The sequence below is a fragment of the Schistocerca gregaria genome, chromosome 1 (genome assembly GCF_023897955.1).
Source record: "Schistocerca gregaria isolate iqSchGreg1 chromosome 1, iqSchGreg1.2, whole genome shotgun sequence".
Classification (NCBI taxonomy): domain Eukaryota; kingdom Metazoa; phylum Arthropoda; class Insecta; order Orthoptera; family Acrididae; genus Schistocerca; species Schistocerca gregaria.
This window is the reverse complement of record NC_064920.1, coordinates 618947862-618962069: the sequence shown is the minus strand read 5'-3', so window position 1 is coordinate 618962069 and position 14208 is coordinate 618947862. Positions and strand designations below refer to the sequence as shown.

The following is a 14208-nucleotide window of genomic DNA, read 5'->3' as shown; positions in this document are numbered from 1 at the left end:
TTGTTAAATACTGTACATGTATCTGACTTATTAGTGAAAGATATATTTTTACTGCAAACTGACTTTATATTGTCGAACTTGTGCTGCTGACCAGACACTTCCTTCATAACGGACCACATGGTTTTAATTTTATCCTGTGAATTAGCTATTCTGTTTGCATACCACATACTCCTTGCCATCCTAATAACTTTTGAAGCACCTTACAATACTGTTTATTATGGGCTACTGCACCTTGATTGTGACTACTTCTAACATTTTGATATAATTCCCACTTTGTTCTACATGATATCCTTATCCCACTAGTCAGCCACCGAAGCTGCCTTTTACTGCTAGTATCCCATTTAGTATGTTCTAATGGACAGCAACTCTCAAAGAGCATGAGAAATGTGTTATGGAAAGAATTACATTTATCATCTATGTTATCGACACTATAAACATCCTGCCACACTTGTTCCTTGACAAAGTTTAAAAAACTTTCTATTGCTGTTGGATTGACTTTCCTACATAGTTTGCAATTAAATCTGACATTTGTTTGAGTACAAAAGCCTTTTAGTGTTAAAACTTGTGCATCATGGTCTGAAAGGCCATTCGCCCTTTTACTAACAGAATGCCCGTCTGGTAATGATGAATGAATAAAAATATTGTCTATGGCTGTGCTACTGTTGCCCTGCACCCTAGTTGGAAAAATCTCAGTCTGCATCAGATCATATGAATTTAGGGGATCTACTAACATCCTTTTTCTTGCACCATCATACACAAAATTTATACTGTTGTCCCCACACATAACTAATTTCTGGTGCTTCCTACATAGTGAATCAAGAGCCCTCTCTAACTTGAGCAGAAATGCACTGAAGTCAGAGTTAGGGGACCTATAAACAACAACAATTAGAAGTTTAGTTTCACTAAATTCAACTCTGCACAACAACCAAACTGAAGAGATCAGTGGCCATCCCATCCCCCCCCCCCCCCTGTCCTGCCATAATTATGTATATGTGGTGTTTGTTCTTTTAGACATGTGCAAAGTCCCATGTTCAACAATGTGTGCTTTGAAAGACTTCTGATTGCACCAGCATTGTATACTGTCAGGAAATCTCCACAAATCACCATCTGCCCTGCTTTATGGGGCGAGCAAGGCTCCAATCTCCACATTATGTGATGAGTTCACACGTGTCCAACAACTCATCACCTACTCATGGTTTCATTGTCTTTCAACCACTTTCCATGTATGCTCATTACAGTGGCCTGAGACACTCATTCCCAGGTGTTGAGCCACAGAAATCTTTGCTTTCTCATTGTCTTTGGTGTCAGTAGATTTCCCCGTTTATGGCCACTATCATTACTAGAATGATTCCCCAATCATCTCTATTCTGCTTTTATGTGTTCTTTACTGTGCCAACACAAGTAGCAATCAGTCTCATGGTGAGCAGTGATCATATTGTTCTGGCTCATCAGTGTACATGTATGGTTCACTAATAGTAACATCTGTCAGCCCCTGACTTCTTTGAAATTGCCATTATTACTTTTTTTCTTGAAGACTTGGGAATTTTGTCTGTTTAATATATCTTGCATACCAGGTGGAAGAGTTTTGTCATGGCGTATTCTCACAAGGATCTTAATAATTCTGAGGGAATGTCATCTACTCCATGTGTCTTGTTTTACCTTATGCCTTTCAGTACTCTGTGAAATTCCTCCCACAGTACCTTAACTCCCCTCTCATCCTTACCTATTTCTGTTTCCCTTTCTGTGATATTGTCTTCAAGTTCATTTCCACTGGATAGCCCTCCTGTACAAGGTCGAGAAAAAAATCTGATAATAAAGCCGCAGCATGGTAGAGGACATTGAATACAGCAAAATTTTTCAGATAATTATAGCCTGGAAATGAACTGTTGTGGAGCTATCGCCATAAAGCGACAGCCAATCAGAGAAATATGCATGGAGGTTCACCTGGTAAGAGACATGTCTAGGTGTATCTGGCAGTGCATTTTGTTTAACTAAGCCACTGCTTAACAAATTAATAGAATTAGAGTATTTTCAGCATGTTGCTGCTGCTGTGGTCCTCAGCCCAAAGACTGGTTTGCTGCAGCCCTCCACAACAGTGTGTCGTGTGCAAGCTCTTCATCTCTGAATAACTGCTGTAATGTACATTCCTTGTTTACCCCTTGGTCTCCTACAATTTTTACAGCTCCACACTTCCCTCCATTACCAAATTTACTATTCTTTGAGCCCCAGGATGTATTCTATCAACCGATCCCTTCCTTTAGTCTAGTATTGCCATAAATTTCTTTTTTCCCCAATTCATTTCAGTGCCTCCTCATTAATTATGTGATCTACCCATCATAGTATTTGTGCTTTGTAATCTCTGACTCCACTCAGTTGTCTGGAACCATAAATGAGAAAGATGTATTGTATGAACATTGTGATTTACAATACAAGTCTTGAATGTCATTTTGTAAAGATGTGTATGCCATTTTGTTAATATGTAATTCATAATTGTTTGATTGATTATCGCAAGAGATTAATAAATGATCACCATTCTTTGTGATGAGATAATACAAAATTAATCTTTGGAGTTCATCTCATTTAATATTTGACATTGATCCCGGATCAGGTAATGCAAATATTTATGTGGTATGCTCATGATTTTTGTTGTGTGGGGAAAGTAATAAAGCCTACAGAAACACAGGTAATGACCTTCATTCATTCTTGACTACTAACTATTTGAACAACAGTTACTATAACCACCAATCAATGAATAAGAGACAACATTGCACAACAGTGAGCTCTGTATAATAATTCTTTACTAAGTATTTTATACCGTATAATCTTCAGCATTCTTCTGTATTACCACATTTTAAAAGCTTCTATTTTTTTCTTGTATGAGCTACTTATTGTCCATGTTTCATTTCTCTACAAGGGTACACTCCAGACAAATACCTTAGAAGGTATTTTGCTGCCCATATAGCAAAACTCATCAAATACTTTTAGTGCTTCATTTCCTAATCCAATTTCATCAGCATCACCTGATTTCATTTCACTAAATTCCACATCTTAGTTTTACTTTTGTTGATGTTCATCATATAATCTATTTTCAAGACACTATCCAATTCATTCATATCCTCTTCCAAGTTCCCAACAACTTCTGACAGAACTACAAATTATCAGAAAACCTTAATTTTTCAATTTTTTCTCCCATAACTTAAATTCCCTTTCTAAATTCCTCCATGGTTTCCTTTATTGCTTACTAAATAAACAAACTGAATAACATGAAATGCAGGCTACCATCTTGTCTCAATCCTTTCTTAAGTACTATTTCCTTTTCATGCCCACTGATTCTTATAAATGCAGTCTGATTTCTGCACAAGTTTTAAATAACCAGTCACTCCCTGTATTTTATCCCTGCTACCTCTGACATTCTTAAGAGGATAGTCCATTCAACATTGTCAAAAGCTTTCTCCAAATCTACAAATGCCACAAATAAAGATTTGCCTTTGCTCAACTTATCTTCTTAAATATGACGTGGGGTCAGTATTGCCTCATGTGTTCCTACATTTCTCCAGGACCCAAACTGATCTTCTACTGAAAGTGGCTTCTACTAGTTTTTTCTTTCTTCTGTAGATAATTACTGTCAATATTTTGTAATCGTGACTAATCAAACTACGAGGGGTGTTTGAAAACTCTGTGCAAAGTCCGAAAGATAGCACCACCGGCGCATATCGAGGTCATTTTTAGTTAGTAGCATCTTTGGAAAGAATGCACACCAAGTTTCAGCCATATTGGTCTGTTTCTTTGTTGAATGATTGTCAAAAAATGGATGAAAAGGAATTTGGTGTGGTGATTAAACAGTACTTTATGAAAGGCAAAACGCCTCAGGAGACTAAAGAGAAGCTTGATAAACATTACGGTGATTCTGCACCTTCAATTAGAAAGTTTATAAGTGGTTTTAAAATTTTTGGAGACACAAGTGATGCTGACCATTCTGGATGCCCTGTGGCAGTTAAGACTCAAGAAATCATTGATAAAATCCATGGTATGGTGATGGATGACAGGAGAGTTAAGGTGTGTGAGATTGCTAGTACTGTGGGCATCTCGAATGAATAGGTACATAATATTTTGCATTACCATTTGGACATAAGAAAGCTATCTGCAAGATGGATTCCGCAATTGCTCATGCTTGACCAAAAACGGAATCATGTGAAGTGTTGCAAGGATGATCTGCAGCTGTTCAGGAAGAATTCACAGGACTTTAAGGATCGTTTCGTCACTGTGGATGAAACATGGATACATTACTACACTCCTGAGACCGAACAACAGTCTAAACAATGGGTTACCAAGAGAGAATCTGCACCAAAAAAGGCGAAGACCATTCCTTCGGCTGGAAAGGTTATGGCGACTGGCTTTTGGGATTTGTAAGGGATAATCCTCATTGACTATCTGGAAAAGGGTAAAACTATTACAGGTGCATATTATTCTTTGTTATTGGACTGTTTGAAGACTGAGCTCCAAGAAAAACGCCAGCCATTGGACCGCGAAAAAGTCCTTTTCCATCATGACAATGCACCAGTACATACCTCAGCAGTTGTGGTCACAAAATTATTGGAAATAGAAGTCCAACTCATTTCACATCCCCCCTATTTTCCAGACTTGGCTCCCTCAGGCTACTATTTGTTTCCCAATTTGAAGAAATGGCTGGTGGGACAAAGATTTTATTCAGACGAGGGGGTGATTGCTGCAACTAATAGCTATTTTGCAGACTTCGACAATTCCTATTATTCAGAAGGGATCAACAAATTAGAACAGCATTGGATGAAGTGTATAAGTCTCAAAGGAGACTGTATCAAAAACTAAAAAAAGGTTTACCCCAAACATGTAAGTGGTTTTTATTTTTGCACGGACTTTTCAAACGCCCCTTGTAATAGTGCAACAGTACTGACAGATATCTGCACTTTCCTTCTTTGGGATTGGAATTGATGCATTTGTCTTGAAACAATCCTGTTGGTGAAACATTCACAACTGAGCATTATACCAGAGGTTGAAAATACCGCTTCAGTTGTAAAATTCTTTTATTATCACACGACTGGTTTTGGGCTTTCATACGCCCATCTTCAGGTGTTGTAACTTGATGCTGTGACCTCCGAGTGCTGCAGTAGCTGTGCACAAGGCACAGTGTGCTACATATGCTTGCAGAGCAGGCTTTGTGCTCACAGGTAGCATACTGCGCCTTGTACACGACTGCTGCGGCACTCGGGAGTCGCAGCACGAAGTTATGACACCTGAAGATGGATGTATGAGAGCCCAAAACCAGTCATGTGATAACAAAAGAACTTAACAATTGAAGCAGTATTTTCAACCTCTGGTATTTTTCTTGAAGCCTGGAAGTATTTCCGTTGGACATCAGGTGCAATAGTTTTATCTGGGATGGCTCTCCTAAAGATATCAATAATTCTAAGAGAATGTTGTCTACTCCAGGTGCCTTACTTCCACACAAGTCTTTCAGTGTTCTGCCAAATTAATCATGTAGTTTCATATCTCCTATCTCATGTTCACTAACTTCTTCTTCTCTTTCTATTTGATTTTTTCTCAACTATACAAGGAGGATACCCAAAAAAACTGGAATTACTTTCTGAAACCTATATATAAACAATCATATCCCCTTTAACATACTCTCCATTAGAACTAATACATTTGTCCCACCAGTGCTTTCACTGTCTGAAACATTTTTTGTAGTCATCTTTAGAAATGACTGACAGCTCCTCCCTTGTTTTTTTATTAACTTCAGTGTTATCAAATTGGTGTCCTTTCACGCCCTTTTCATGCATGGGAATATGAAAAATTTACACAGAGACATATCAGGCAAGTAAGGTGTGTGGGACATCAGAGCCATGCCATTTTTAGCCACAAACTGTCTAACAAAGATGGCTGTGTATGCAGGTGCGTTGTTGTGGTGGAAGAACCAGTCTCCTGTTGGTCACAAATAGGGTCTTTTTTTATGAACTCTGTTGTACAATCTTCTTAAAACTTCCAATAAAAGGTCTGATTGAAGGTCTGACCTGGGAGAACAATCTTTTCAACATTTTCATCGACTTGGGCAGTTGATGGGTGTGCAGAATGAGGTTTGTCATTAATTGATATGTTGCCATTTTTAAATTGAGCAAACAGGTAGCACTGATTTGGCAATGAGTTGCACCATACCTCGAAAAGACCCACTATATATCTTTCCATTTTTCATCTTTCCCTTCTTTCCCTAGTACTGGTTTGCCTTCTGAGCTCTTGATTAATCTGAGGGCCTCTTAAATCTTCTTATTGGTGATATCTGTTTTTCCACTAGTTCTGCTTTTTCCTAAAGCCTTGTGTTTTAGACATTCCCTTTTGCCTGCTTCACTTGCCCTAATTTTATATTTTCTCCTTTCATCAACTAAATTCAGTACCTATTGTGTTATCCATGAATCTCTACTATGCCTTGTCTTTTCATCTATGAGATTCTCTGCTGCCTTCACTATTTCATCTCTCAAAGCTATCCATTGTCTTCTATTGTATTCCTTCCCCCTGCTTCATTCTGACATTGCTTAATGCTCAACAACATCTTGTTCTTTCCATTTATCCACATTCCATCTCCTTAAATTCCAATCTTCTTGCAATTCTTCAGTTCATATCCAATACATTATGACCAGAGTCCACATTTGCCTCTAGAGATGTTTTATAGTTTAAAATCTGGTTTTTGAAAATGGTGTCTTGTTATTACATAACCAATTTGAAACCTTCCGGTGTCCCTTGTTCTCTTCCACATTTACAACCTTCTTTCATAATTCTTAAGCCATATGTATTCCTTTTTGTCTGCTTTGGCTTCCATACTTTCATATTTTCTCCTTCCATCAACTAAATTCAGTATATTCTGTGTTATTATTAAATTACGCCCTATGCAAAATACCACCAGGTGGCTCCCTCTTTCATTCCTTTCCCCAGTCCATGGTTTGTTATTACTTTTCTTTCTCTTCCTTTTCCTACTACTGAATTTCACTCAATGATTATGATTAAATCCTATCTGATTTTGTGTTGACAACCCTGTAGTACCTGACCAGAAGTCTATTCTTCCTACAGCTGAACTTCACTAATTTCAGCTACATCAAATGTCAGTTTAAATTCACTAGCTTATCTACCCAATCAAAGTATCTAACATTCCATTCTCAAACCCATAGAATGGCAGTTTATTTTCCTATTGACACCATCCTCCTGAGTAGTTCCCACCTGGAGATATGAATAGGGGACTATTTTACCCAAAAGGATGGCATCATCATCTACTCATACAGTGAGCTGCATGACGCCAGGATGTATAATGGCTGTAGCTTCCCCTTGCTTTCAGCTGTTTGCAGTACCAACATAGCACTTTGATTGGATCCAGGGGCTGCAGTAATGCCTATATAAACAGAAAAGTGTACCAGACCTGGTAGCTGTTCTTGATAGTGATGAAAGAGATAGCCAACGAAAGCTTGAGTGTTATATTCGAATTAACGAGACTTGAAAACTGAGAAGATTTTTTTCAATTATACAGACTGTTGTCCCAGCAGCTAGTGGAAAAGCTAGCTGTTTTAATAGTTAGGAGCTACCCAGCATACATAAAGGAAAATTAACATCCAGTATAAGAAACTACGGTTAGGAATTTAAAGTTTGCATTCTCCTCTAGCCATTCCTGCTTCACCATTCTGCACTTGCATCAGTCTCATTTTTTAGATTACTGTATTTCCATTTGCCTGATTTATTAGCCCCATTTTTATATTTTCTCCTGTCATCAATTAAATTCAATTTCTTGTGTGTTGTGCAACGATTTTGACTCATCTTCTGGTTTTGTCTATTTGATCCTCAGTTGCCTCCACTGGTTCATCTCTCAAAGATATCCATTTATCTTCCATGGGATTTCTTTCCCCACTTGCTGTTGATCATTGTGTAATAGTCATCCTGAAAACCTCAACAGCTAGTAACTCTTTTGCTATATCCAGGTCCCAGCTTGGTAATTTCCTATCTTTATGTAATTTTTGAAATTTTAATTTACAGCTAATAACCAAAAAATTGTAGTCAGAGCCTAGATCTGGATCTAGAAATATTTTGGAATTTAAAATCTGGTTTCTACATCTCTATCAAAGATTGTGGAGTCTTCCTCCAGGTTTCTTCCACATATCTCTACATCTACATTTACATGACTACTCTGGAATTCACACTTAAGTGTCTGGCAGCAGGTTCACTGATTCCATTTTTACACATGGACAGCTTACAGGAAAAACAAACTATTAAATCTTTCCAAGAGCCTGGCCGAGAGTTCACTGAAGCATTTTTACACATTTCCCTACCAGTCCACTCTTGAACAGCATGCGGGGGGGTGGGGGTGGGGTACTTAGATCTTTCCGTGCAAGCTCTGACTTCTCTTATTTTATCACAATGATAATTTCTCCCTATGTAGGTTGGTATCAACAGAACATTTTTGCACTAGGAGGGGAAAATTGGAAACTGAAAATTCATGAGAAGATCTGGTTATAACAAAATACACCTTTGTTTCAATAATTTGCATCCGAAATTGTGTATCATTTCTGTGACATTCTCTCCCCTATTTTGTGATAATTCAAACCAAGCTGCCCTATTTTGAATCTTTCTGATGTCCTCCACCAATACTATCTGGTAAGGATTCCATACTGCACAGCAATACTCTAGCAGAGGATGGACAAGCATGGTGTAGACAGTATCCTATAGATTTGTTGCATTTTCTAAGAGTTCTGCCAATAAGTGCAGTATTTGGTTCACCTTTCCCCAACATTATCTATGGGGGGCATTCAATAAGTAATGGAACACATTTTTTCTAATAGCACATTGGTTTTATTTGGGTTTCCAATACACAATATTATTCCCCACTCTTTTAGTTACAAAGCTGTATTTTTTAACATAATCTCTTTTCAACACAATGGCCTTATTCCACCTTATGGAAGGACCTGTATGCCTGCATGGTACTGCCCTACAAGTCAATGTCAGAACCAGCATACTGCTGCATCAATAACCTCACCATCATCCATTTACTGCTTCCAGCAGAGTGTACCCTCAATTGGGCCAAACAGATGGAAGTTGGGAGATGCAAGATCCAGGCTGTAGGGTAGTTGAGAAAGATAAGTCCAATGAAGTTTTGTGAGCTCATCTCAGATGCCCTGACTTGTGTGAGGTGTTGAGTCATCATGGAGAAGTTTGTTTGCACTTTTGTAGTGATGAACACGCTGAAGACATCCCTCCAATTTCCTGAGGGTAGCACAATACATTCAGAGTTGTTCATTGAACCACAAGGGAGGACATCATTCAGCATAAGCCCTTTGAAGTCCCAGAAACCTGTTGCCATGACTTTACTGGCTGTGGGTGCAACTTTGAACTTTTTCTTTGGAGGAGAGGTGGCATGGCGACACTCCATTCCATGGATTGCCGATTTGTTTCTGGTTTGAAGTGATGAACCCATGTTTCATCACTTTTTATGATTTTCATCAGAAAATTGACACAATCAGCCTCATAACATGAAAATAATTTTGCCCAGTGCTCAGGCCTTCTGTTAGGCAGCAAGGAACCCAGTGGGCACACACCTGCAAGGACCCCCACTGATGGATTAGTGTGTCAGCACTACCAACAGAGACGTCCAGATGTGTGACGAGATGTTTGATTGGATGTTCCAACACTGTAGGAGTCGTAGCTGTGTGTGGCCACCTGGCATGCGGAAGATCAGATGGATTTGCATGACCTTGTTGCAATGATGACAGGCAGCTTGCCAAATAACTCACTATGCTTCTGTTCACTTCCATGTCTCTGTAGGCATTCTGCAAGTGCCAATGAATATTTGTGATCCTTTGGTTTTCTGCCAAAAGAAATTCAATGAAAACTCTTTGCTCGGAATGCATCTCATTAAGGACACCATTTTGAAGGCTTTGTATAGCACTGCAACCTATCAGAACTTCATGAAACTATAGAGGCTGAAATGGGAATATTCCATGCTATCCCACAGCAAATTCTGTAATTTTACAACTGAAATTGGCTGAGAAAAAAATTTGTTGCATTACTTACTGAATGCCCCACATACATGACCATTCCAATTTAACTTGTTCATAATTGTTATCCGTAGGTAGGTAGTTGAACTGACAACCTTTAGATTTGTGTGATTTACTGTGCAACTGAAATTTTCTGGTTACTCTTGTGGATGACCTCAAACTTTTCATTATTGAGAGTGAATTGCCACTTTTTGCACCTTACAGATATGTTGTATAAATCATTTTGCAATTTGTTTTGCTCTTCTGATGTCTTTACTAGATGGTAAATGACAAAATCATCTGCAAACAATCTAAGGTGACTCCTCAGATTGTCCCCTAAATCATTTATATAGATTATAGGACCTAGAATACTTCCTGGGAGAACACCAGATATCACTTCTGTTTTCTTTAATGAATGCTAAGGAGGACCACAGGCTACTTCGTAAAGTGTGTTGTACAGCATATTTACTGATTTGAAGAATATAACACAAAATGCAGAAAAATAATTACTCTTTGAAAAATCTATTCTCTTTGACTTTTTAACTTTATCATATTTATGAAAATGCTTTTATTGTTTGATATGTTATACATAATATGATTCAACATAATGAATACAATGCTTATACAATCCTTCTGTATTTAATCCATACCTCTATATTAATACCAGTCACAAGCCCATCACATTTTTATAACTACTTTTTTGCATTCTAATTTACTTAACAGCTCTGATCATGTGGTTAGTGTCATAGACTCTCAATCATATATGATTCAATGTAATCAGTACAATGCTTATTCAATTCTCAATGGGTTTAATCCATAATTTAACACTAATACCAGTAGCTCTCTCTGTTACGTTTTGACGAATCTACTGATGAACAGATTCCAATGGTATTTGGTATGGAGGTAGCTTGAACCATGAAGAAGGCGATAGGCCACTTTAGAAAGTTGTATCTTTTTTAGAGTTATTAACTTTTTAAAATATGGTACATGTGAGCGCCATGCACACAATGCTGGCGTGATGGTTGGCAACTCTTGGTGTCTATAGATTATTCTGCGACAGTGCAAATCCAATGTTACTATGTGTGTGGTTTATGATATTGAATTCCTCCACCACCTGTCATAGTAGGAGAGTTTTGGTGGAGATACAACAATAAAACTGGACAGTAAGCCTGAGAACCAGATTGAAAACTGTCATTATAAGCCTCACATATGTAAATCTGAATTAGTGTTTAGTTCTAAGAGAGCTCAAGTTGTGAAAATTACTCAAATCTAACAAACCTCAGAGCAATCTCATGATCACTGGAACTTAGACGCAGACTGTCAGGTGGCCTTAAGAGCTTCAGAGAAATTATAACATTCACAAGCCCATCATATTTTAGATGCAGACTGTCACACATCTCCTACAGCTTCCAAGATGCTTGAAGACTCGCAATGTTGGCATCATTTAAAGGCTGTATGACAAACGGAAAGTCATACCTTTACATGTGGAGAGGGGGAGGCTTTTAATGAGACTGCATTTGATTATGATTTATTAACTGACTATGTTAATCATAAATTAGTCATCACAGGGGGATGGAGCAGAAATGTAGGCACCATAACACATTTAAAATGGAAGAGTGAAATAGTTGGTAGGTATTGCTCTGGTGGAAAAATCTCACAAATAGTACTGGGTGAGCCAAAGAAAGCCCTAAAAACTCTACTTCTGCACAAAAGTAAAGAATTAAGGCATTTCAAATTTAATTAGAAAATATAATGTATGTTTTCAGATTCAACGTTCAGTAAAATAGTAGAAACACTTCCATTATGTACCTACACACTGGCATTGCAGATATTTTTTAGATGTATATCTCTACACCACAATATTGTTCATCATAACAAAACTACTAATATGCGAGCAAAGCAGCAGGTAACAACTAGTATAATATAAAAACCAAGTGTAACACACCTTCTGTGAGTTCGGTCAGTTTCAGAATCTCCAGAAAAAACTTTCACAAAATATTTCACACCACAGGGTTCACCTTCATCCTCTCTTCCAGGTTGCAATGTCACTGATGCTGGAGCATTTGGTGGTAGTGTGAAGGTAAATGGAAATGCATTTGGTCCAAGTTTCTTTAAGAGACGTTCCTGTAAATACCACATTTTTGACTAGTTATTGTAAATATCATAACTGTTCAAGATATTTATTGTCTCTCATTTACTCTCAAGCTGATATCAAACAAAAATATTTTCCATCTACAATCAATCAAAATGTTTTATCCAACTAAGTGTTTTGTTACAAGAATGTGTTACTTAATATCACAGTATTATCTGGAAATTCTAAAAGAAAAAATCATACTGAATGGTAAAGGAGGCCTGGGCCTATCTATGATTATCATCATGGTAAAGAGGTAAATGCACCTAAGGCATGGATAGGCTCCCAGTTTCATTAACTAAGTCACTTTAACCTTTCATGAAAGTGCTGGTATTCACCTGTGCAGCAGGATGAGATGACTTTAGTCGTGCATGAAAGCAATCAGAGAGTAGAGTATAGCTGTTTTCTGGTACTCTCTGGACCAATTGTGACATTTTACCTCCTAGTTTACTTAAACTTCCTACAGAGTTAGTACACCAACAACTTTTGCAGTATTTTCTAAACTTATTAAATACTTTTGAAGCTTATTTCTTTTGAGCTATTTGGTGCCAAACGTTAAAAGTTTTTGGCTATTTTCAGTGCTTTGCTATGTGTGACCTAACTTAGGCCACACATATGAAATTTCTATACAAATATCCATTTGTTTGTTTACTCACACTATACTGTACTTATATGTGAAAGTAAGTCTTAGACAAACACCTTTTTAGGAAATCAGAGTGTCACTGCATATCTAGCCAGGATATCTGTTAAGTAACACACATAACCCATTGCTTGCTTAAAGCTAAATACAACTTAAATAAAAATGTTATTTACATGTAATTTTTAGGCTTTGGTGTGTTCTGTGTCATATCTGTAGATTCTCTTGCTAAGATTCTACAATTTGTTAATAGTTTCATGATAGCCGCTCGATATCATTGTTGTGAACTATATCTCAAAGAGCATTCTATTTATATTCTAAGATGTTGGTTTTCATTTCCATTCATTGCAGCCATTGTGACTCAGTCATCCACTTTCATGGAAATAAAGCAATGGGGCACATGGTCAATTTTTTGTGGGAGGGAGAAATTTGATTGATGTCCCTTTATAGTGACTCACTAAGACTGAATACTGGACATTTATAAACAGACAAGAGAGTTTTGTTGGACAAATGTTTCTGATGTAATTCTGATGTGGTATCACTGTTTCATCTCTTGAAAGATTTTTTATGAAAGAAGTTAAAACTGTGCCATACCAGGATTCGAATCTCTGTCCCTGCATTTAGTGGGTGGTGTGTTACCAATTACATCATCTGATCATGACACCCAGACTAGCACAAAGTTTCAACATGTCACAAGCAGTTCTTATTTACTTCCAAATTCTGCAGAAGCTCTACATTATTCTGCAAGACCTCTTTGCAGTGAATACTCTGCTCAGAACTAAGGCTGAGGCCATGAGTAGGTCAAAATTCCATACTTGATCACATAGAGGGGATGATGAGTCACAGACAGGCACAACAAAAATATTGCTATACATTTATGTGAGTTGTGAGTGGGAAAGTTGTGCTTGTGTGAATATTTGTGTATTTTCTGCTTCAGAAGAAGGCCTTCTGATTGAAAGCTTAAAGGTATAGCCATTTTGTCCATTGTGCCTGTCTGCAGCTCAATGTCTCCTCTATATGGTGAGTAGCAATATATCCTTTTCATAATATTGTCTTGATTCCATCATGGACTTTCCATTGCTTGATTTTTTTCCATACTAGATCCTTTCTCTTGGAGTTGCTAGCCCCATCATTCAGGAAAAAAACAGGAGCAACTCTGTATCAAGAGCAGAATATCGATGGAAGACTATGGCACAAATGTTCTAACATTGTTATTGACTATAGTGAACTGTGTTGGTTAATAACAGTCTTGGTTGCAATTTTTTTATATTTTTCAACGACATGTTTCGCCTTATTTAGACATCTTCAGGATATCTATATATATATATTCGACAATGCCCTTTGGCTATACTGACTAAAGGATTCTTCTAAGAAATACCAAATTAAGGTACTTGCTCTTT

The 14208-nt window shown here is 37.5% G+C and overlaps 1 protein-coding gene across 1 annotated transcript in view; it reads right to left on the bottom strand.

The window, feature by feature from the left end:
- Positions 1-14208, bottom strand: part of LOC126359176 (arrestin homolog) — an 83394-nt gene that overhangs the window by 47513 nt on the left and 21673 nt on the right. The window contains exon 3 of the mRNA XM_050007608.1: positions 11986-12164. Coding sequence (XP_049863565.1) covers positions 11986-12164 — 179 coding nt within the window. The remainder of the gene's footprint in view (positions 1-11985; positions 12165-14208) is intronic.